This window comes from Schistocerca gregaria, chromosome 1 (genome assembly GCF_023897955.1).
Source record: "Schistocerca gregaria isolate iqSchGreg1 chromosome 1, iqSchGreg1.2, whole genome shotgun sequence".
Classification (NCBI taxonomy): Eukaryota; Metazoa; Arthropoda; class Insecta; order Orthoptera; family Acrididae; genus Schistocerca; species Schistocerca gregaria.
In genome coordinates this window covers 757,419,791-757,446,109 of record NC_064920.1, presented here as the reverse complement: position 1 = coordinate 757,446,109, position 26,319 = coordinate 757,419,791, and the positions used below count along the sequence as shown (strand labels likewise).

The following is a 26,319-nucleotide window of genomic DNA, read 5'->3' as shown; positions in this document are numbered from 1 at the left end:
AATTTATTGCATTACATTTCAGCTCGGAGTTGTCAGTGGTAACAGATAAACAACGCTGCGTGAAATAACCGCAGTACCAGAACGTATCCGGTAGCACAGTGTGGCGAAATTTGGCGTTAATGGACTAAGGCAGCAGACGACTGACCCGCATGGCTTTTCTAACAGCACGACATCTCCTGTGGTGCCTCTCCTGGGCTCGTGAACATGTAGGTGGGACCCTAGATGACTGGAAAACCATGGCGTGGTCAGATGAGTCCCACTTTCAGTTGGTAAGAGCTGATAACAGGGCTGCAGTGAGGCGCACACCCCACGAAGCCATGATCCCAAGTTGCCAACAAGGCACTGTGCAAGCTGGCGGTGGCATGATGTGGGCTGTGTTTACGTGGAATATTCTCGATCCTCTGGTCAAACTGAACTTGTAAGTAGGCTGTTTAGGTTTTTTTTATTGGTAACGCCGCCGCCACGTAGCGCTCTGTATAAAAATCACTGGCTGTGCCGTGTGCAGTCTGTGGCTGGTTTGCATTGTTGTCTGCCATTGTAGTGTTGGGCAGCGGCAGCTGGATGCTAACAGCGCGTAGCGTTGCGCAGTTGGAGGTGAGCCGCCAGCAGTGGTGGACGTGGGGAGAGAGATGGCGGAGTTTTGAAATTTGTAAGAATTGGTGTCATGAACTGCTATATATATATTAAGACTAGTGAGGTAAATACATTGTTTGTTCTCTATTAAAATCTTTCAATTGCTAACTGTGCCTATCAGTAGTTAGTGCCTTCCGTAGTTTGAATGTTTTATTTAGCTGGCAGTAGTGGCGCTCGCTGTATTGCAGGAGCTTGAGTAACGAAGATTTTTGTGAGGTAAGTGATTTGTGAAACGTATAGGTTAATGTTAATCAGGGCCATTCTTTCGTAGGGATTTTTGAAAGTGAGATTGCGTTGCGCTAAAAGATATTGTGTGTCAGTTTAAGCACAGTCTTGTATAAATTTTTCTAAGGGGACGTTTCAAACTGATCATTGATTGGAAATGGTTGGAGAACATTTGCATTCATGGAATTCATGTTCCCAGACAAGAATGTCGTGTCACAGGGCAGCAATTGCGCGATTCTGGTGTGACGAACATTCTGGACAGTTGGAGAAAATAATTTGGCCACCGAGATCGCTCGATATGAATCCCATCGAACAATTATGGGACGTTGTTGAGAGGTCAGTTCGTGCTCAAAATCTTGCACCGACAACACTTTCGCAATTATGAACGGCTATAAAGGCAGCATGGCTGAGTATTTCTGCAAGGGACTTCCAACGACTTCTTTAGTCCATGCTATGCCGAGTTGCTATACCGGGGAAAAGGAGGTCCGAGACGGTGTTAGGAGGTATCCCATGACTTCTCTCAACTCACTGTAGATTAATGAGGATAGTACGAACATATGGAAAGATGACTGGACAAAGGGAGTTACTGTACGTGTCTTTCAGAAGGATAACGAGGGTCTCTGTAGGAATTACAGAGAAACAGCACTACTGTGCCACTGCATCAGGAGTCGTGAAAAAATAATTTTACAGAAAATCTGGGATAAGATAGAACCACATCTAAGAGTAGAAAAACAAAGATTTCGACCTAAAAGATTAACTACAGATACCATATTTACAGCCAAACAGGCTGTATGAAATAAATGGGAATATGGGAAAGACATGGTAATTGTATTCACAGATATAAAAAAAAGGCTTATGACGCTATTAGAAGGGCAGAAATATGATAAGAACAGACTGAAATTGTCAAAATTAATACAACTGAGAATCAGAAACACGTACAAAAATGCCTGAATTGTGTTGTAGCGGACGGCAACACATCAGAATGATTTATACCGGGCAGAGAGGTGTACTCTCACCAGGGCTTTTTAGGATAGTCATGAGCAACATCATAAGGAAAGTTCGCCAAGGATCAACGGCAGATAATATGAAGATCAAAGCATGTACAGACGACGTGATAATTTGGGAGGAAAATTAACAGAAATTAGAAGAACAACTAAGTACGTGGCAGAGAGTAATTGAGAAAACAGGCACAGAAGCAAACTTAAAAAAAAAGTAAAGTAATGAAAGTCAGCAGGAAAAAATGACAGGAAATGAAGGATTTAACTTAAAACTGAAAAAAAAATTATTCAAAAAGTAGATGCTTTCAAGAATCTAGGAGGTAAATTAACCAGGAAAGGAAACATCAGGGAACAGAAAATTGTCCCAAGTTTTATTCTTGTATATCGGACATAATTACAAATTGGAAAATTCCTGCCAACGTAAAGACGAAGATGTACAAGTGATATTATCTCCCATTTTTCATTTACGGATGAGAATGTAGCACTTGGACAGAGAAAGGTCTGAGCAGAATACAAGAAACAGCCATTCGCTTTCTACGAGGGATCCTCGGTAAGACGAGAAGGGACAGGATAAGGAATGACACAACACGAAACACCCTGCAGATCAAGTCCCTAAGAGAAACTATGGGGGGTAACAGGCTTAAGCGGTTAGTCCACATTAAAAGAATAGGACCAGAAAGAGTTCGAGGAACAGCCCTGGAATGGCCTTAATGTGGACGAAGACCAATTGGGAGATTATGAACAACATGAAGAAACCACTTGAAGGATGATATGAACCGAAGAGAACTGCAATGGGGGGAGATGCTACATGATAGACTCTGGAGGAGAAGAGAAGCTTGGAAGAGAGTCTGTGAACAACCTACATAAGCAGAAACGTTTCGGGAAGAAGAAGATTACCCTGGTAGCTATTAACGAATCAATACTTTCCTAATAGGACTACTGGAGTTGAAATCAGATGCCCAGGTATTGTGGGTACACACTATTGGACAAAAAGAGTTCTATACTATAAAAGATCATGAAGCAAATATTTATTCCACATATGAAGTTTCGTAATAATACCACTACGTATATTCAGCTACAAATAGTCATTTAGAGAGTCGTTTGCTAGACCTCTAAGATTTTGAAATATTGAGCACTTTCAAGTTTCTTACGCAGTCTTTTGTTGAACACTTACTTTTACGTCATATACAAAGTGGCACGTTTCAAGTCTACAGTACTGGATGTCCGTAAAATACCGCTATCACTTCAAAAAACTCTAACTTGGAAACTTTTAGAAATAGAGAATAGTGGTTTACTGTAAACTGTTATCACCTCTCAAAGATTTTTTTTCCTTTGTCCTTTTCTGCAGAGTTGATTTAGAGTGCATCAAAATGGTCACAGACCAGGAGAATGAGCTCTGCATCATGTGGTAGGTAGAATCGAAATCTATCGACGCCACTAAGATTAATAATTTCGTGTAGCTCAATGACTTGGTGCAAGTCTTTCAATTGGACCCCACCTCGGTGACTTATGTGTCTCTATCCTGCTTCAGTTATCCAACACGGAAAACGTGACCTATAGTTTAACTTGGAATCCGAATCACGTGTCGCTTCTGGTGGCTCATCACATCGTTGACAGGTGAAGGAAGACTAACAAATCCGTCGCCAGCAGGATTTCAGTGACAAGAACTTCGAGATTCCAGACAAGCGCATTACCGCTAGGCCACTTCTTTTTCGTTCTGCCTACTAGGACGTGCTGAATAGTAATGCCTCCGAATATTTTATGTGAAAGATTTTAAGGATTTTTAAATAAAACATGTTTCTTCTCTATGTTTACTCATTTGCTGCCCTCTGCCGCTAGAGGACTCCGAATTGTAACGTGCGTCGTGGCGGTGTGTAGCGTTATATATGATCGGAAGAATCAGCATGCTGTAATCAAGTCCATAATTGGAAGAGTTCGTCCCCACATGGAGTAGCCCCTCCTTAAGCACGACCATGCCGGATCACACGCGAGTGCTGCGACACCTGCAACAATCCGACACCTTATTTCACTATCACTATCACTATCACTATCACTATTCGATCATCCTCCATACAGTACTGACTGAGCCCCATCCATTTGTTTTCGAAAACTCAAAGACTTCACTTTGATAGTGATGAAACAGTGCAAGCAGAGGTGAGGTAATGGCTCCGTCAACAGAGTCAAACATTTTAGTGTGACGGTATCAAAAAAGTTGTTGGGAGCAGGGTGTTCGTCAGCAGTATGACTATATTGGGAAATAAATATGTAGACATGAAGAATAAAGGTGTTGAATGTTAATAACGTTTGTTTTATTTAAAAAGCTATAAGAGTCTTCACATTACAGATTCGGAGGAATGACTCTTCAGCACGCCCTAGTATGTACACTACGTGATCAAAAGTATCCGGACACCCCCAAGAACATACGCTTTTCGTATTAGGTGCATTGTGCTGCCACCTACTGCCAGGTGCTCCATACGACCGACCTTAGTAATCATTAGACATCGTGAGAGAGCAGAATGGGGCACTTCGCGGGACTCACGAACTTCGAACGTGGTCAGGTGATTGGGTATCACTTGTGCCATACGTAGCCCGCGAGATTTCCATACTCCTAAACATCCCTAGGTCCACTGCTTCCGATGCGATAATGAAGTGGAAACGTGAAGGGACACGTACAGCACAAAAGAGTACAGGCTGACCTCGTCTGTTGACTGACAGAGACCACCGACAGTTGAAGAGGGTCGTAATGTGTAATAGGCAGCCATCTATACAGACCACCACGCAGGAATCCCAGACTGCATCAGGATCCACTGCAAGTACTAAGACAGTTAGGCGGGAGGTGAGAAAACGTGGATTTCATGGTCGAGCGGCTGTTCATAAGCCACACATCATGCCGGTAAATTGCAGACGACGCCTCGCTTGGTGTAAAGAGCGTAAACATTGAACAGTGGAAAAACGTTGTATTGAGTAACGAATCACGGTACACAATGTGGCGATCCGATGGCAGGGTGTGGGTATGGCGAATGCCCGGTGAACGTCATCTGCCAGCGTTTGGAGCGACAACAGTAAAATTCGGAGGCGGTGGTGTTATGGTGTGGTCGTGTTTTTCATGAAAGGGGCTTGCACCCTTGTTGTTTTGAGTGGCACTATCGCAGTACAGGCCTACATTGATGCTTTAAGCACCTTCTTGTTTCCCACTGTTGAAGAGCAATTCGGGGATGGCGATTGAATCTTTCAACACGTTCAAGCACCTCTTCATAATGCACGGCCTGTGGCGGAGTGGTTACACGACAATAACATACCTTTAATGAACTGGCCTACACAGAGTCCTGACCTGAACACTATAGAACACTTTTGGGATGTTTTGGAACGTCGACTTCGTGCCAGGCCTCACCGGCGGACATCGATACCTCTCTTCAGTGTAGCGCTCCATGAAGAATGGGCTGCCATTCCCAAGAAACCTTCCAGCACCTGATTGAACTTATGCCTGCGAGAGTGGAAGTTGTCATTAAGGTTACGGGCTGGCCAACACGATATTAAATTCCAGCATTACCGATGGAACGGGCCACGAACTTATAAGTAATTTTCAGCCATGTGTCCGGATACTTGTGATCACATAGTGTATATGGACAGCTCATCTATAGGCTGTGATGAGTAGTTTGCGAGCATCAAAATACATCGCATAAATGCCTATATCTTTATTTATTTAATATTTGTTATTACTATCTCTTAAGAAAGAGATCTGAAAGATATCTAAAGTCTGAAAATAAGAAATTACGTAGCATAGTAGTCTCCACTGTAATAAAAGATTAAAAGCAAAATCGCAACAGTTTATACCAATACAAAAACACTGATCTGACTATGAATCTTTAAATGAACCTAGTTTCGTCATAATAACAGAGTTACACAATAAAAATACAAAACTAAAGTTTTTGAATAGATATCAAGTGATCAGAGGAAGTAGTGACATACTGTGGCTGTGTTTTACTTTGCAACCGTCAGAGTTTTTTAAGCTCAATACCCTCCCCCCCCCTCCCCCCACCCATCCCCATGGATTTACCTTGGACTGAACTTGCAAATTTGTATCAGTTTCTTCCCTCCCATGCTCCTTTCTTTTGACTCCCCCCTTCTGCTCCTTTCTCCCCTCACGCCACCACATCCCCTCCCTCCCCGTTATGTAAACCATAAATTACACTCCTGGAAATTGAAATAAGAACACCGTGAATTCATTGTCCCAGGAAGGGGAAACTTTATTGACACATTCCTGGGGTCAGATACATCACATGACCACACTGACAGAACCACAGGCACATAGACACAGGCAACAGAGCATGCACAATGTCGGCACTAGTACAGTGTATATCCACCTTTCGCAGCAATGCAGGCTGCTATTCTCCCATGGAGACGATCGTAGAGATGCTGGATGTAGTCCTGTGGAACGGCTTGCCATGCCATTTCCATCTGGCGCCTCAGTTGGACCAGCGTTCGTGCTGGACGTGCAGACCGCGTGAGACGACGCTTCATCCAGTCCCAAACATGCTCAATGGGGGACAGATCCGGAGATCTTGCTGGCCAGGGTAGTTGACTTACACCTTCTGGAGCACGTGGGGTGGCACGGGATACATGCGGACGTGCATTGTCCTGTTGGAACAGCAAGTTCCCTTGCCGGTTTAGGAATGGTAGAACGATGGGTTCGATGACGGTTTGGATGTACCGTGCACTATTCAGTGTCCCCTCGACGATCACCAGAGGTGTACGGCCAGTGTAGGAGATCGCTCCCCACACCATGATGCCGGGTGTTGGCCCTGTGTGCCTCGGTCGTATGCAGTCCTGATTGTGGCGCTCACCTGCACGGCGCCAAACACGCATACGACCATCATTGGCACCAAAGCAGAAGCGACTCTCATCGCTGAAGACGACACGTCTCCATTCGTCCCTCCATTCACGCCTGTCGCGACACCACTGGAGGCGGGCTGCACGATGTTGGGGCGTGAGCGGAAGACGGCCTAACGGTGTGCGGGACCGTAGCCCAGCTTCATGGAGACGGTTGCGAATGGTCCTCGGCGATACCCCAGGAGCAACAGTGTCCCTAATTTGCTGGGAAGTGGCGGTGCGGGCCCCTACGGCACTGCGTAGGATCCTACGGTTTTGGCGTGCATCCGTGCGTCGCTACGTTCCGGTCCCAGGTCGACGGGCACGTGCACCTTCCGCCGACCACTGGCGACAACATCGATGTACTGTGGAGACCTCACGCCCCACGTGTTGAGCAATTCGGCGGTACGTCCATCCGGCCTCCCGCATGCCCACTATACGCCCTCGCTCAAAGTCCGTCAACTGCACATACGGTTCACGTCCACGCTGTCGCGGCATGCTACCAGTGTTAAAGACTGCGATGGAGCTCCGTATGCCACGGCAAACTGGCTGACACTGACGGCGGCGGTGCACAAATGCTGCGCAGCTAGCGCCATTCGACGGCCAACACTGCGGTTCCTGGTGTGTCCGCTGTGCCGTGCGTGTGATCATTGCTTGTACACCCGTCTCACTGTGTCCGGAGCAAGTATGGTGGGTCTGACACACCGGTGTCAATGTGTTCTTTTTTCCATTTCCAGGAGTGTATTAATGTGTGCAAGTGCAAATGTTTGGTATTGAGTTTAATGTATGCCACTGCTTACAATGTTCTGAAGATTTGACGTAAAAAAATGGTTTTCAAGATGACAGAGACTCTAGCTTAATGACATATTAATGAACTTGACTTACAGTTTTAATTTGTGAATGCACAAAGTAAATGTGGACTTAAAATAGTCCATTAGCTACAGATATTTAGCACATAATAACTGGATTATACTGCCACAATGGATTATTGTTCACAACACAACACGTTTGTTCGTGGTCGTATGTGGTCGCCTTATATAGAAGCCCATCGACGCAGCGTTTCACAACTGCACCTTACCTACGTGGAGTGGTTACCGTGGCCGTGGGGCTGAGACGTAGCACAGGAAGGCACGTTGCAGCGCAGCTCTGAGTCACATCTTGGACAAACATGAATCTAGAGATGCGGGCAAAGATCGTCAACTGACCTTGCAAAGAAATACGTAGCAGCAATATGTCACTGTTCCCTCTAGATGCTTGATTATTTTCTACAGATATTAAAAGGGCTGAGAAGTTCCGCAGTATGCAAGACACCTTTGTTCTGTTTTGTTTCACCCATACATGTTAATGCACTTTTGTGCTGTCATCAGTGGGTTTAATTTTTATTTTTAACTATAAAATTGTCGTTACATATTAACAATTGTGGTGTTTATAACATTATTTCAAAGTTCCATTTATAGCTTAATTGGCGAAAAGTGGATGTTTGCATTAGTTAACTTCCCTTACAATTTTACAGTTAAAAATTAAACCCACTGATGACAGCAGAAAAGTGCTCAAACATGTATGGGTGAAACAAAACAGAGAAACGGTGTCTTGTATAAGGCGGAACTTCTCTTCCCATTTTCGTAGCAAGTACGGACACAACAAGAAGAACTGCACCACAAGATGATTATACACATTAATTTTGTAACACTATTATTATGGCGACAGTTGCTTAATTTAAAGATTCATCGTGAGATCGTTGTTTAACGGTGGTATAGAATGTATATAATGGTGAAATGTTAATGTGGCTAAACGCATTTGCCAGTTTTATTTTGATCTTTTATTACAGTGGCGATTTTTTTGTTACGTAATTTCTTGTTTTTCTGATATTATGGTATTTTTAGATAACCTTTACACTGTGACTTTTTTAACAAGCAAAAACAAATAGTAATAATAAATAAAACAAACTCTGTACACGGCGGACACTCTTATCACTGCTGGCCTCAATTTGCCTCTATTTACAACTCAACACTGACCTTTTCTTTTAGTACTGTGCACAGCTGCGTTCCATAGGTAAAGGCTATCAATACATTTAAAGGCTTCGAAAATGAGGTGAAAACACGTCCAGATGTGGTAAGTTGGGCGGCCACCCATCATTACAGATGACGGACGTCGTGGGCTGAGCAAACTGGTAAGACAAGCAGACGGCAGACTGTGGCGGAACTAACGTCAGACTTCAGTGCTGGGCAGGGTACAAACGTCTGAACACACAGTACACCGAACACTCCTAATGCATTTGCCGATGTTAACATCACAATACCAGCAACTACGGATGAAATGGGCACGTGACCATCGGCACAGGACATTGTTGCAGTGTCAGAGCGTTGCATGGTCTGATTAATCCCAATACCTTCTTCGTACTGCCGATGGATGGGACCGAATCTGTCGTATTCCAGGGGAACAGCTCTTGACAACTGTACTGTAGAACGGAGGTAAGTTGGCGGCGGCTCCATTATGCTCAGGGGAACATTAACGTGGGCGTCGCGAGATTAATGTGACAAGCTGACGCAACGTGCAAGGCATATGATGGCCAACAAGTATGGTGTACTGGTTGCAGGTGGCATACACTCCTTCGCGACAATCATCTTTCCCGACGGGGCAGTGTCATTTTTCATCAAAATAATGCGCCTTGTCGCAAGGCCTGGAGCGTGATGGAGTGGTTCGAGAAACAGTGGCGAGCTCCAATTAATGTGCTGGTCCGCCAACTCACCAGATCTGAACCAGATCGAACACATCTGGGACGTGATTGAACGTGGCATCAGAGCTGATTCCCCCTTCTCCCTTCACAGAATTTATGGGAATTAGGTGACCTACGTGTGTGTCAATTCTATCCAGCGACCTGCCAAGACGTCATTGCTTCCCTGCCACGACGCATCGCCCCTGTATAGGTATACCGGCTATTAAATAGATGGTCTCAAGGTTCTGCGTGATCAGTCTATAATTAACACCTGGAAAGAGTAGATGGAGAAAGATTGCCTCTCGAGAAGGAAAGACTTTTTCACTAGCGTCGGAAAAGGAGTCCAAGAAGACTGAGGAAGTGGTGGAGAACAGTCCTGCTGCTTGAGTTGAAGGCGGTGACTGCCACTGACTCACCATGCAGACACCGTGTGCCGTCGTAGTCGGGCACGTAGCTGGCGGCGCAGGAGCAGCGGCTCTCGACGCAGCTGGCGCGCTCGATGCCGCCGCAGTCGCTGTCGGCGCTGCACGCCTCCCGCAGCTCTGTAACGCGCGCAACACAAGCACTGAGCTTAGCGCTTCTAACGACCCGTCAGTAGTGGCAGAGCGCAACTTTTGATTGCGGGTTCGGAAGGTCACTGCTATGCTGTATCGAAGGCATTGTCCTGGCTTTCGCCTTAATATTTTGCCAGGAATTCTAATTTTTAATTTTTTATTGTTGTAACTCAAATTACACTATTGGCCATTCAAATGCTACACCACGAAGATGTGCTACAGACGCGAAATTTAACCGACAGGAAGAAGACGCTGTGATATGCAAATTATTAGCTGTTCTGAGCATTCAGACAAGGTTGGAGCCGGTGGTGACACCTACAACGTGCTGACATGAGGAAAGTTTCCAACCGATTTCTCATACACAAACAGCAGTTGACCGGCGTTGCCTGGGGAAACGTTGTTGTGATGCCTCGTGTAAGGAGGAGAAATGTGCACCATCACGTTTCCCACTTTGATAAATGTCGGATTGTAGCCCATCGCAATTGCCGTTTATCGTTTCGCGACATTGCTGCTCGCGTTGGTCGAGATCCAATGACTGTTAGCAGAATATGGAATCGGTGGGTTCAGGAGGGTAATACGGAACGCCTTGCTGGATCCATACGGCCTCGTATCACTAGCAGTCGAGATGACAGGCATCTTATCCGCATGGCTGTAACGGATCGCGCAGCCACGTCTCGATCCCTGAGTTAACAGATGGGGACGTTTGCAAGACAACAACCATCTGCACGAATAAATCGACGATGTTTGCAGCAGCATGGACTATCAGCTCGTAGACCACGGCTATGGTTACCCTTGACGCTGCATCACAGACAGGAGCGCCTGCGATGGTGTACTCAACGACGAACCTGGGTGCACGAATGGCAAAACGTCATTTTTTCGGATGAATCAAGGTTCTGTTTACAGCATCGTGATGGTCGCATCCGTGTTTGGTGACATCTCGGTGAACGCACTTTGGAAGCGTGTATTCGTCATTGCCATGCGTATCACCCGGCGTGGCAGTATGGGGTGCCATTGGTTACACGTCTCGGTCACCTCCTGTTCGCATTGACGACACTTTGAACAGCGGACATTACATTTCAGATGTGTTACGACCCGTGACTCTACCCTTCATTCGATCCCTGTGAAACCCTACATTTCAGCAGGATAATGCACGGCCACATGTTGCAGGTCCTGTACGGGCCTTTTTGTATACAGAAAATATTCGACTGCTGCCCTGGCCACCACATTCTCCAGATCTCTCACCAAGTGAAAACGCCTTTTCAATGGTGGCCGAACAACTGGCTCGTCACAACACTCCAGTCACTACTCTTGATGAACTGTGGTATTGTGTTGAAGCTGCATGGGCAGCTGTACCTGTACACGGCATCCAAGCTCTATTTGTCACAATGCCCAGGCGTATCAAGGCCGTTATTACGGCCAGAGGTGGTTGTTCTGGGTACTGATTTCTCAGGATCTATTCACCCAAATTGCGTGAAAATGTAATCGCATGTCAGTTCTAGTTTAATATATTTGTCCAATGAATACCGGTTTATCATCTGCATTCCTTCTTGGTGTAGAAATTTTAATGGCCAGTAGTGTATTTTGCCAGAAATTCTAATTTTTTTATTTTTTATTGTTGTAACTGAAATTATAATTATGCAATGAATTTGATTATATTATTGTAGTGTCCTAAGAGGGTTTAAGACCATTAACTACAATAGTTAATTTGTGACACACATTACGTTATTAAACAGAGTTTTGAATTTTGTACATCCAGGAAGGTTTTTTTTCGACATGCTACCCTAAAAAAATCAGAATGAAATGGGAAGATCTCGTGTTTTCTATTTCCAATGAGACAGCAAAATGTTTGGAATAGCTCCTAAAAATTTCTTAGAATTAGCTCATATATTTTGAGAAAGGGCTTCTAATAATGCAAAAAAATATTAAACTGAGATAATGAGGCTCAAAGCTTACCTTAATTTCTTAAATGCTTCATACTGATACTCCTCATCCTTCAGGTTTCTCTTCTCACCCCTTAGAATCTACCTGACCTGAATTTATAGGTAAGGCAGTGATCTGTCAGTCTTCTTGACCCTGCTGTCATCGATGATTCTGTTACAAACACACCTGGATCTATATCAACTTCCTTCAGCACTTCCGTTCTACCATTTTTACCGTCCGTAAAACATAGAAATGAATCATAGACACTTATTTTGAGTACTTCATGTCTACAGAACGTCCTTTATGAGCATCTAGTGCAAATTAAATTATTGAGGCTTTCATTTTTATTCTGTATCTTACCATGAAGATACGACCTCAGTCAATCAAAAGTATCGAAAGAAAACAGCCTTTACACTCACAAAAATTGAACTGCAGCAAGAAGTTACCCTTCTTCTTCTTCCGTATCCGGATGGACCAATTACATCTTCCCTTCCCAGTAATTAGCAACGAAGTTTGCTTTGTCATCGACTTTCAAAATATCATCTTTAGTGCATGTTATAGACATATCTGGGCAAATCAGTAGGTGGTCCAAGTCCTGTATTGCTCCGCATTCACACCTATCGCTATCACTGTAACCCCATTTCAATAAGTTTGATTTGCACCCAGTTACTCCAGTACGCAGCCGGTTTAATGACCTCCAAGTAGTAAAAGGTCGTTGAAATCCTGCAGATCCCTCCTCAAGTAGTTCCATTGTGGAGTGTGGCACCATTTCTTCCCAAAGAGATAGCCGCCTTGCGGCGGGCTTGGTGGCGAGCTCTTCAGTAGTTTCAATGAAACTCCTGCGGGATTTCAGCCGGACACGTTGTTTTCGGTGCATATGCAACGGGTGTCGGGGATCATTCATTTCTTTTGATCTTTCTATCTCGGCGGCTACTTGTCTGCGGATAGTCTGCCACTGCTGCATCATGAGCATATATGAACATTCAAGTGTGGTGGCTGATGGGAAGACACTACCCTGTGCATGTCCATTTTTCTGTGTCCTCCATCGGCTGTTTTTAGATTGTAAGGTTGCATAGTAGCGTCTGTTCTGTAGCATGCATTTCACGAACATAGAAAGGGTGTAGTCCTTAGTGACATTATACACTTTCTGGGTAAGCAACTTATGGGTAACTGTGTCATATGCAGCGCTGAGATCCAGGAATGCGACCCCAGTTACTTCTCCTCTCTGATAGCCGTCTTCGATGTACTGTGTGAGATTAAGGATTTGGCCACAGCATGATTTTTCTGGTCGAAATCCAGCTTGTTCGTTAATGAGGGCTTTGTCCACATAATCGGCTATGCGTTTGAGGATCATTCGCTCCAGCACTTTAGATAAATGACAAAGCAGTGAGACAGGCCGAAAATGAATGAAGAACGGGCGAGCTAGGAAGCTAATCTCCTCGTTCAGTTTTCTTTTAATTTTGCCATTCCTGATCTTCCTTTTAGTTTTTCCGTTCATGAGTAGTTGGTGAGCTCTCTGATCAGGTGTAACTTCACTGTAATTTGGTTGTGGTTCTCTTGGGTCGTTGCTGAGACTTTTACCAGTTTCCATGCCTTCCTACTGCTGTGCTTCATGTCCGTCCCTTGTAGGAGGTTACACCACTTTTCCTTTCTCGCTTCGGATATACCAGACATCAGTTCCTCACCTGCCTAGATCGTTTCCTCTGAGAAGGGGTCCTTATTGTACAGTTCTTCATACTTTTTCAGAGCTTCTTTGCTGCTACCATTGAGTCCAGCGATATACTGGGTGCGGCACCCTCTAGGTATGCGTCGTCGAGAGGTTTTCTTGACAAGGTCTATAAAAGTTTCATATGATTGTATCTCTGGTTTAATTTCAAAGAGCTCCTTATCAATATCCTCTGTGAAAAGTTCCCAATGAGCTTTTTTGAAATTGAAGAGTCTCTTGAAGGGCATTACATCTGATTTGATTACTGCAGTAATGCAGCAATTTATTGGTCTGTGTTGCGATCTTGGGATTGGGTCCTCGATTTGCTTTACAGTTTGCAGGGATACCTTTTCGGAGACAAAGATGTTATCTGGATTATATCCTCGTTTCCATCTTCCGCTGTTAAATGATGCAGGCAACTTTGGGTCATGTATCAATTTCAGTTTAGCCTGGTCTGCCCAGATCACCTGCATTTCCCCATCGTCATTTGTCTCTTTATAACCCCATGCGAGACCGTGACAGTTAAAATCTCCTACTATAACTTTAATGTTTTTTGAATGGAAATTTCCAGGCTCCGTAAATTTGAACCTCTCACTGGGTGGTTTGTACACGGATGTTACAGTACATGAATGTAGCTCAATTGTTAAAATTTCTACACTCCTGGAAATTGAAATAAGAACTCCGTGAATTCATTGCCCCAGGAAGGGGAAACTTTATTGACACATTCCTGGTGTCAGATACATCACATGATCACACTGACAGAACCACAGGCACATAGACACAGGCAACAGAGCATGCAAAATGTCGGCACTAGTACAGTGTATATCCACCTTTCGCAGCAATGCAGGCTCCTATTCTCCCATGGAGACGATCGTAGAGATGCTGGATGTAGTCCTGTGGAACGGCTTGCCATGCCATTTCCACCTGGCGCCTCAGTTGGACCAGCGTTCGTGCTGGACGTGCAGACCGCGTGAGACGACGCTTCATCCAGTCCCAAACATGCTCAATGGGGGACAGATCTGGAGATCTTGCTGGCCAGGATAGTTGACTTGCACCTTCTAGAGCACGTTGGGTGGCACGGGATACATGCGGACGTGCATTGTCCTGTTGGAACAGCAAGTTCCCTTGCCGGTCTAGGAATGGTAGAACGATGGGTTCGATGACGGTTTGGATGTACCGTGCACTATTCAGTGTCCCCTCGACGATCACCAGAGGTGTACGGCCAGTGTAGGAGATCGCTCCCCACACCATGATGCCGGGTGTTGGGCCTGTGTGCCTCGGTCGTATGCAGTCCTGATTGTGGCGCTCACCTGCACGGCGCCAAACACACATACGACCATCATTGGCACCAAGGCAGAAGCGACTCTCATCGCTGAAGACGACACGTCTCCATTTGTCCCTCCATTCACGCCTGTCGCGACACCACTGGAGGCGGGCTGCACGATGTTGGGGCGTGAGCGGAAGACGGCCTAACGGTGTGCGGGACCGTAGCCCAGCTTCATGGAGACGGTTGCGAATGGTCCTCGCCGATACCCCAGGAGCAACAGTGTCCGTAATTTGCTGGGAAGTGGCGGTGCGGTCCCCTACGGCATTGCGTAGGATCCTACGGTCTTGGCGTGCATCCGTGCGTCGCTGCGGTCCGGTCCCAGGTCGACGGGCACGTGCACCTTCCGCCGACCACTGGCGACAACATCGATGTACTGTGGAGACCTCACGCCCCACGTGTTGAGCAATTCGGCGGTACGTCCACCCGGCCCCCCGCATGTCCACTATACGCCCTCGCTCAAAGTCCGTCAACTGCACATACGGTTCACGTCCACGCTGTCGCGGCATGCTACCAGTGTTAAAGACTGCGATGGAGCTCCCTATGCCACGGCAAACTGGCTGACACTGACGGCGGCGGTGCACAAATGCTGCGCAGCTAGCGCCATTCGACGGCCAACACCGCGGTTCCTGGTGTGTCCGCTGTGCCGTGCGTGTGATCATTGCTTGTACAGCCCTCTCGCAGTGTCCGGAGCAAGTATGGTGGTTCTGACACACCGGTGTCAATGTGTTCTTTTTTCTATTTCCAGGAGTGTAAAACAAATCGATTATGGTGATACAAATGCGCATTTTGTGGTAGCTGCACAGACGGAATTTAAATACCCGTAAAAATGGTACAAAAACTAAGAACGCTATGGCTACATGTTTGGTTTTGGAGCTCCGGTATTTGCAGGATTGGCCGACTAGGTCGTTTCCAGGGGACGCCCGATTGCTTGTTGTTCGAGTGGTGAACGCAATCTTCGTGGAGGCTCCTGCAGTGTCCCCTAATGTCGGAAGAGGTGGTAGTGGCTGCCAGTGCAGAGTTAAACTGTTTAATATTTTAAATTGACGCTGCCATAACGCTAACGTTCACACCCACCCTAGATTAAACTCTGTAGATTACGAAAATAATGATTTTGAAAAATCGATTTTTTGTAACGAAATCCATTACACCCCCACGTAAGCGAATTAGAGAAGTCACGCAAGTCGAGTATCTTACTGCTACACCAATCGCTCGATTTGTGACATGCAGCCGAGCAGAGAGTCGGCACACTCACACAAGCATCTTGTTTCTGTTTAGCTGTTACTCACGCCCCCGATCGTACGTAGCAACGGGATTTTGCAGAAGCTTTCAATAGTTTAACTGGAGTTATGCTTTGCTGCTAAAATTTTGAGACTAAGTTCAAATGGCTCTGAGTACTATGGGACTTAACTTCTGAGGTCATCAGTCCCCTAGAACTTAGAACTACTTAAACCTAACTAACCTAAGGACATCACACACATTCATGCCCGAGGCAGGATTCGAACCTGCGACCATAGCGGTCGCGCGGTTCCAGACTGTAGCGCCTAGAACCGCTCGGCCACTCCAGCCAGCTTTGAGACTAGGACTGAGGCGTCCACATGATCAAACTTTGGAGATACAGATCTATTACAATACTTACCACAAATACAAAATTTGTCACATATGGCCCTTGCATTGTCTCTGGCATTGCACGGAACCCATATACCCGCAAGCCAACGCCGATTGCATAATGTCATAGGCTCGCGAGAAAGACAAGTCTCAGGATGTACGTCATGGCACCTATCACTGAAGATTTCACCAGTGCCAGCAGCCATCTCCGGCATGGAGCCAACAACTATTTTAAGCTAAAAGTTTTGAACATGGGTGCCTGGTCCAGTGACCGTTTATAAACTGAAATTGAAACATGAGCCCTCGGTCACAATATTTTAGTCTTATTAACTTCTAAGACTGCCCTCATCAGAATTTAGACATTTGAAGTAGTCTATAACATAATTGCAAATTTATGGGAAAAAATATTTTTATATAAAAAAGTGCAAGTACTGACTAACAATACAAGACAGAGACAGTACTTACATGTAACGTATAAAATAAATAACAGTTCTGAAGGACTTTAGTCACAAAAATTCGAAAAGAATGTGTGAAGGCGAGCCTCTAACGGCTGCTCATATCTGTACAGCCACTAGTTGCAACGGACTGAAGCGCCCGCGTTCTTTCAGTCTGCTGTTCACCGGGCTGCTTCCATTCCACTTTCGAATAAAAAGTTCAACGACGAAATCGATTTACTCAAAGCGATAGAAGTTAATAACGAGTATAAACCTGCCATAGTATATTACCTCCTCAGAATGAAAACTGTTAAAAGAGTTACTACCCTTGGCACCTCTGTCATTGAATCTAACCCAAAAAAATATTTTTCTATTCCTTTCTTGGGGCCCATCTCCTGTCAGATCCAACGTCTTGTGCGTAATAAATACAACTGCAATATTGCCTTTTCCACCAGTAAAGAAGAAAAGCTTCATTCATAATTTAAAATCCATTCGTTCCCTTTTAGAAAGTCCTGGCGTCTATATGATTTTCTGCCATACCTGCCCTTCTTACTACGTGGGACAAACAGGACATGCTTTTACAACCAGATATAAAGAACAACTTTTAAGAAAAACAGCCACTAGCCACCAAAATGCGTCTTTTCCCTGATTACAGGTCTCTCGCCTAAAGCTATTTCCGATATCAACATCTTGCACTCCGAGAGAAAGGGAGTAGATTAGATATTCTTGAAGAATTAGAGATTTTATATCATATTTCTCGAAGTCACAGCCTTATTCTCAATAAGCAGCTGCAGTTGCGTAACAAAAATTTCTTCAGCGGTATAAAGCTGTTACTTGACATTTAATTTCGGGTCTCCTCGTGCAGTTTACCGAAATGTTTTTTTCCATCTAAGTCATCTCATAATTTTTCATTTATTGAAAGGTTTATTGGCTGCTTTTCGTGTTATATCGTTTTCTACAGGCTGTGTCATTCAGCCCTTTCTGTATTTTCTATAATGACGTTTTTATGCTTAAAACTGTACTTCTGTGACCTGATGTAGACAAAATGTCACTTAGTCTGTCACTGTTAAAAAAATAATGCCTTTTACATTATATACTGAATAATATTCATTATAATTTTCGCCTGTCTACATTTAAATGTTAAGTAGCCAAGTTGTACCTGCTGCTGCTAGACGGCGCTACAGTCCGGAAGCGCGCGACCGCTACGGTCGCAGGTTCGAATGGATGTGTGTGCTGTCCTTAGGTTAGTTAGGTTTAAGTAGTTCTAAGTTCTAGGGAACTGATGACCTCAGAAGTTAAGTCCCATAGTGCTCAGAGCCATTTGAACCATTTTTAATAGACGGCGCTCTCGCTGCAATGTCATGTTCATTTGCCGCACTTGTTAACGCGCTCGCCTCAGTCCGTTGCAACCTGTGGCTGTACAGGTATGACTAGGTAGACGACCTAATCGAGACGGAATGACACGAAGAGCGCTAGCCTACACACAAGAAGCAACTGATATTTGAAAGTTAAACTGCTGAAGGGAGAAAACGCTAGCTAGCATGGAGAAGAAATATAAATTGTCCGATCATGCGAATGTAGCTGTTAATAGAACGTAACAGCTAATAGAATGTAACAGATAACAGAATGAAACGAAAATAACTGGAATAGTAATGCAAATAGTCCACAAGACCACCAATCCTACATCTCGTTTCTCGAAATGTTAAGGACAGCTCTTCATTCGTGTAGCCATAGCGTTCTTAGTTTTTGTACCATTTTTACGGGTATTTAAATTCCGTCTGTGCAGCTACCACAAAATGCGCATTTGTATCACCATAATCGATTTGTTTTACACTCCTGGAAATAGAAAAAAGAACACATGACACCGGTGTGTCAGAACCACCATACTTGCTCCGGACACTGCGAGAGGGCTGTACAAGCAATGATCACACGCACGGCACAGCAGACACACCAGGAACCGCGGTGTTGGCCGTCGAATGGCGCTAGCTGCGCAGCATTTGTGCACCGCCGCCGTCAGTGTCAGCCAGTTTGCCGTGGCATACGGAGCTCCATTGCAGTCTTTAACACTGGTAGCATGCCGCGACAGCGTGGACGTGAACCGTATGTGCAGTTGACGGACTTTGAGCGAGGGCGTATAGTGGGCATGCGGGAGGCCGGATGGACGTACCGCCGAATTGCTCAACACGTGGGGCGTGAGGTCTCCACAGTACATCGATGTTGTTGCCAGTGGTCGGCGGAAGGTGCACGTGCCTGTCGACCTGGGACCGGACCGCAGCGACGTACGGATGCACGCCAAGATCGTAGGATCCTACGCAGTGCCGGAGGGGACCGCACCGCCACTTCCCAGCAAATTAGGGACACTGTTGCTCCTGGGGTATCGGCGAGGACCATTCGCAACCGTCTCCATGAAGCTGGGCTACGGTCCCGCACACCGTTAGGCCGTCTTCCGCTCACGCCCCAACATCGTGCAGCCCGCCTCCAGTGGTGTCGCGACAGGCGTGAATGGAGGGACGAATGGAGACGTGTCGTCTTTAGCGATGAGAGTCGCTTCTGCCTTGGTGCCAATGATGGTCGTATGCGTGTTTGGCGCCGTGCAGGTGAGCGCCGCAATCAGGACTGCATACGACCGAGGCACACAGGGCCAACACCCGGGACCATGGTGTGGGGAGCGATCTCCTACACTGGCCGTACACCTCTGGTGATGGTCGAGGGGACACTGAATAGTGCACGGTACATCCAAACCGTCATCGAACCCATCGTTCTACCATTCCTAGACCGGCAAGGGAACTTGCTGTTCCAACAGGACAATGCACGTCCGCATGTATCCCGTGCCACCCAACGTGCTGTAGAAGGTGTAAGTCAACTACCCTGGCCAGCAAGATCTCCGGATCTGTTCCCCATTGAGCATGTTTGGGACTGGATGAAGCGTCGTCTCACGCGGTCTGCACGTCCAGCACGAACGCTGGTCCAACTGAGGCGCCAGGTGGAAATGGAATGGCAAGCCGTTCCACAGGACTACATCCAGCATCTCTACGATCGTCTCCATGGGAGAATAGCAGCCTGCATTGCTGCGAAAGGTGGATATACACTGTACTAGTGCCGACATTGTGCATGCTCTGTTGCCTGTGTCTATGTGCCTGTGGTTCTGTCAGTGTGATCATGTGATGTATCTGACCGCAGGAATGTGTCAATAAAGTTTCCCCTTCCTGGGACAATGAATTCACGGTGTTCTTATTTCAATTTCCAGGAGTGTATTTATAAAAAATGGTTCAAATGGCTCTGAGGACTATGGAACTTAACTTCTGAGGTGATCAGTCCCCTAGAACTTAGAACTACTTAAACCTAACTAACCTAAGGACATCACACACATTCATGCCCGAGGCAGGATTCGAACCTGCGACCATGGCGGTCTCGCGGTTCCAGACTGTAGCGCCTAGAACCGCTCGGCCACCCCTGCCGGCTTTTATTTATATAAAACATCACGAGTGGTCTACAGCGAAACATAGAATTTTGGTTTGTTTTCTAAATCTCTAGCAGACGCTACTTCATTGTGTGAGCGGAAATCTAACGAGAAATGCCGTAAACAAACAGCATGCGTGCTGAACATTCAAAGTAAAGAACATAAAACACTGGAAGCGAACCATCTTCGAAAGTAAATAGGTTATTCATACACACGAGAGTTTGAAAAACAAAGTACCATTTATAGCAACAAGAAAATATTTTGTTTATAATATACAAAGTATTTCGAGATTTAAACTCTCATCTCTTGGTAGTTTTGGTTTTACATTAAGCTAACTATAGCATCTACATTAATATTAATAAAATATTAATAAAATAAATAGTAATATTATAGTACGCAGGCATTCAGAAGGTCCCATAAATAGTATGTCAAACGAGATCTAGCTGAAAATAAGGGTCACGCCACTGAACATACATTAGAGAATTAATGAAATCATTTTTTACTGGCTACAGGGCTCTATTTGTATTTCATAGTCTCATCTACGTTTTACGTATGCGATCCAGAAAAAATAATTTATGGAAGCTGTTATGTATCTGTGTCGTGAATACTGAAGTTTTATCTGATCCGTTAAATTATGGATGCAACGACACACAAGGAAGTGCAGTAATTAGGCAATCACTATGTTGCTCTCCCTCCGTTCACCAGCACCGCCTACCACAATGGGTATAATTTCCTTTTAATTTTTGTTATGTATCGCGTATTTTATGTGTTACTTCTATTACGGTTTGAAGATGGTCACATTCAAAAGAAATATTTCATTGCGGTCAAGATTGTTTTTAACTTTTTTTTAAGGAATCGTATTAAGTTCCATAAAACAAAAATTAGGATTTAAAGCTGTAGCCACGAATGAGAGAGTGAAATAATCTAGGTAAAGTAACTGTGAATATGAAACACAGAATTGTAAGTGAATTTGCAGACGCTTTCATAGGACAATTGTCATGAAAAGAAAGATGACTTAGTCGACGACAAACTGAATGGGAACGGTGCACAATACCGGGTAGACAAGGCCGGAGCAGGAAACTGACAGCATCCTTTTTTTTTTTTATCGTTGCGTTTGGTCGTTGCGGACGTCACATGGCATCCGTTGAAGTTCGTTGTTGCTCTTTTCACTCAGTTTTTTTTTTTTATTGCAGAGACCATTCAGCTCTCTGACCGAACACGCTGAGCTACCGTGCCGGCGTTTTCGAATAAGCTACACTGGCATTCGCCTCGTTGTGTTTGGAGGAGTAGCGGTAAACGTCAAGTGAATGGTCGGGTATGAGGATTTGTGCCCCACACACCCCTAATGCCAATCCAACGGCTCAACCACAGTGTCATCTTCCTCTGTGAGCAAGTTGTTGAAAGATCCCGTTACCATACTATATTAATAGGTGACGATATGAATTTATCAGCTGGCGATTGTAAAAATTACTTGTTTACTGCTTCCAGCAGAAACATAATCTGTCGGTGACCGTTATCACTAGATTGTGGCGTACAGGTAGGCAGACAGCATGCTGATAGCGGCGTCCCATACCTGGGGCACTGGTTGTATTCCACAGACATCGAACGGCGACAATGAAGTTACTTTAGCAATCTCTCATACAAAAGCTGAAACTTCTGTCAGTCTGAAAAACTGCGGGAAGACTAATGGAGTGATCATCAGTCGCAACGACACCTGGTTGAGGAAGTTATGTGTAAAATTCAACAGTGTTGCCCAAGAAGCAACGCGTAGTAGCGGTACGATCGAGACAAGGGGCTCCTTAACGAACCTGGTCCGTCTGATAATGCCAGGTAGCTAATGAAGCAAACAACAGATGGAGGCATATGACAGTATTCGTTCGTTACGTATGCAGCATACTATTAGTACCTAGGCGAACGCTGTGCAAATCACTCGGTCTGCAAAAAGCAGGGGAAACTTAACAAACTGGTTTTGGCATAAGGCGACATTCACCGTGATTGCACTGCAGAGTTTAAAAATACAGTCTCACACCATTTTTTTCCTTTCTTTTTTTAGTCGTCAGACAGGTCTGATGTGGACCGCCACGAATATTTCTCTTGTGCCAACCTCTTCATCTCAGTGTAGCACTTACAAACCACGCCCTCAATTATTTGCTGAATGATTCCAATATCTCCCTTCCTCTACACTTTTTGCCCTCTACATCTCCCTCTAGTACCATGGAAGTGATTGCTTGATGTCTCAACGGATGTCCTATCATTCTATCCCTTGTCCTAGTTAGTGTTTTCCACATATACCTTTCCTCTCCGATTCTACGCAGAACCTCCTCATTCATTACCTTATCAGTCCACCTAGTTTTCAACATTCGTCTGTAACACACCTCAAATGTTTCGATTCTCTTCTGTTCCGGTTTTGCGACAGTCCATTTTTCACAACCATACAATGCTGTGCTCCAAACGTACGTTCTCAGACATTTCTTTCTCAAATTAAGACCTGTGTTTGATACTAGCAGACTTCCGTTTGCCAGTAACGCCCTTTTTACCCTGCTTTCAATGTCCTCCTTGCTCCGCCCATCATTAACAATTTGGCTGCCTAGGTAGCAGAATTCCTTAACTTGATCTACTTCGTGACCATCAGTCCTGATGTTAAGTTTCTCGCTGTTCTCATTTCTGCCACTTCTCGTTACTTTCATTTTTCTTTAATTTACTCTCAATCTATACTCTGTAGTCATTAGACTGGTCATTCCGTTCAGCAGATCACGTGATTCTTCTTCACTTTCATTCAGGTTAGCAATGTCATCAGCGAATGGAATCACTGATAAAAAGTCTCGGTCCGGCTCACAGTTTTAATCTGCCAGGAAGTTTCGTATCAGCGCACACTCCGCTGCAGACTGAAAATCTCATTCTGGTATCATTGATATCTTCCGCCTTGAATACTGATTCCACTCCTAAACGTTTCTCTTACTTCCATCATTGCTTCCTCGATGCAGAGACTGAACAGTGAGGGGAAAAGACTACGTCTCTTACACCTTTGTAATCTGATCACTTCGTTCTTGATCGTCCACTCTTACTATTCCCTCCTGGCTCTTGTATATAGTGTATATTACCAGTCTTTCCCTTTAGCTTACCCCTGTTTTTCTCGGTATTTCGAAAATTTTGCACTATTTTATATTGTCAAATGCTTTTTAAAGGTCGAAAAATCCTATGAATGTGTCTTGATTCCATTATCAACCGCAACGTCAGAATTGCCTCTCTCGTGCATTTACCTTTTCTAAATCCAAACTGATTGTCATATAGCACATCCTCAATATTCTTTTGCATTCTTCTGTATATTATTCTTGTCAGCAACTTTGATGCATGAGCTGTTAAATTGGTTGTGCGATAATTTTCGCACTTGTCAGCTCTCGCAGTCTTCGAAATTGTGTGGTCGTCAGACTCATACATTCTGCACAACGACGTTTTGTTGCCATTCTCCCTAAGATTTTAGATATTCCAATGGAATGTTATCCATCCCTTCTGCATTATTTGGTCTTTAGTCCTCCAAAGCTTCTTAAATTGTGATTCTAATACTGGATCCCCCCATCACTTCTAAATCTCGTCTTCTTCGATCACATGAGACAAATCCTCCCCCTGAGATGCCTTCAATGTACTCTTTCCACCTATCCGCTCTGGCCTCTGCGTTTAACAGTGGAATTCCCGTTGCACTGTTAATGTTACCACCCTTGCTTTGATTTTCACCGAATGTTGTTTTGACTTTCTTATATGCTGAGTCAGTCGTTCCGACAATCATTTCGTTTTCGATTTCTTCACGTTTTTCATGCAGCCATTTCGTCTTAGCTTCCCTGCACTCCTTATTTATTTCATTCTTCACGACCTGTATTTCTGTATTCCCGAATTATCCTGAACAATTTATTACGTCCTTCTTTCGTCGATCATCTGAAGTATTCCTTCTGTTACCCATGCTTTATTCGCTGTTACCTTCTTTGTACCCATGCTTTTCTTTCCAACTTCTGTGATTCCTCTTTTTAGAGATGTCTATTCCTCTTCAACTGTACTACCTACTGAGACAGAGCCTTAGAGAACTTCAAACATATCTTGTCAGTTCTTAGTACTTCCGTGTCCCACTTCTTTGCGTATTAATACTTCATCACTAATCTCTTAAACTTCAGCCTTCTCTTCGTCACCGCTACATTGTGATGTAAGTCTGTATCTGCTTCTGGGTACTCCTTACAATCTAGTATCTGATTTCAGAATCTCTCTCTCTCTCTATGTGTGTGTGTGTGTGTGTGTGTTTGTAGTGAGTGAAGTGTTATGAAAAGGTGTGTGTATAGTGTGTGCAGTGAGTGATAGCGAGAAATGAGTGAACAATGTGGCATTACATTATTTAATAAGTTATTTGTAAAAAAAAAGTATTGTATACCAGGAGTAAATCTAAAGATTGTCTCTAACTAGAAGTCTGTAAATATATGTGTATACGAATTAGCTTATTTTAAATTGGTCTAAATTTGTAAATACTTTGACATGTCCTATATCCTTATAAAAAGAGATTTACGGATGAATAAAGATACTACTAATAATACTACTACTACTGTCTGACCATGATGTAATCTAATCGAAATCTTCCCGTATCATCCAACCTTTTCCAAGTATACCTAATCTTTTTTTTAAATCTTGAACAAAGTATTCGCTATTACAAGCTGAAATTTATTGCAGACCTCAGTCTCTCTCATGCCATGTCCCAAGCCCACATTCTTCTCTAGCGTTTTCTTCCACTTTTTCCCCTACAACTACAGTCCGGTCACCCATGACTATTAGATTATTTCCCTTTACGTACTGTATTTCCCATTACGTACTGTATTACCGTTTACTTACTGTATTACCCTTTCAGTATCCTCATATACTTTCTCTATTTCTTCATCTTCAGCTTCGTTGTTGGTATTGGTCACTGAAATGCTTCTTTTTCTTTTTTTTCATTAGTCTTCTGACTGTTTTGATGCGGCCCTGCAACGAATTCCTCTCCTGTGCCAACCTCGTCATCTGAGACTATCATTTGCAAGCTACGTGCTGAGTTATTACCCTATACTCACATTTGACCAGAAATCTTTGTCTTCTTTCCATTTCACTTCAGGGACTCCTAATATATCTAGATTGGGCCTCTGCATTTCCCTTTTTAGATCGTCTAGCTTCCCTATCACGTTCGAGCTTCTGAAATTCCATGCCCCGACTGGTAGAACGTTATCCTTTCGTTGGTTATTGAATCTGTTTCTCATAGTCACCTGACCCTCGGCAGTCCCCTACCGAAGATCCGAATGGGGGACTATTCCGGACTCTTTTGCTAATGGAGAGATTATTATGACACTTTTTCAATTACAGGCCACATGTCTTGTGGATGCACGTTATGTGTCTTTACTGCAGTGGTTTCCATTGCCTTCTGCAACCTCATTCCGCTAATCATTGCTGATTCTTGCGCCTTTAGGGGCAGTTTCCCACCCAAAGACAAGAGAGTGTCAGAATCTCTGTCCGCACCTCCGCCCTCCGCCCTCTTTGACGAGGCAATTGGCAGAATGAGGGTGACTTCCTGTGCTGGAAGTCTTCGGACCACCAATGGTGATTATTAATCAAAATTTAAGCGGTGGCGGGTTTCGAATCCCGGACCGAGGACTAGGACGTTTTGATTACTTATCAGAGACGCGACCCTCTTTTTGTAATCTTATTTTATCCGTTGTATTTGTTCAGTGCTGATGCCCCACGACGTCCGTTCATCGTTGATTCGGCGACTAAACCTCTGACCGAACACTCTGAGCTACCGTGCCGGCTAACCCTACACCACTGCTACAAAGCAGTCTGTTTTAATAACATTAATGAGACCACGAGCCTAC

The 26,319-nt window shown here is 44.6% G+C and overlaps 1 protein-coding gene across 2 annotated transcripts in view; it reads right to left on the bottom strand.

Annotated features, from left to right (window-relative positions):
- LOC126267885 (tenascin-like) overlaps nt 1-26,319 on the bottom strand; it is a 156,208-nt gene that overhangs the window by 79,194 nt on the left and 50,695 nt on the right. The window contains exon 2 of one of the 2 annotated variants that reach the window (XM_049973198.1): nt 9,858-9,983. The exons of the other annotated variant lie outside the window; for it this stretch is intronic. Coding sequence (XP_049829155.1) covers nt 9,858-9,983 — 126 coding nt within the window. The remainder of the gene's footprint in view (nt 1-9,857; nt 9,984-26,319) is intronic. 2 annotated transcript variants of the gene reach the window in all.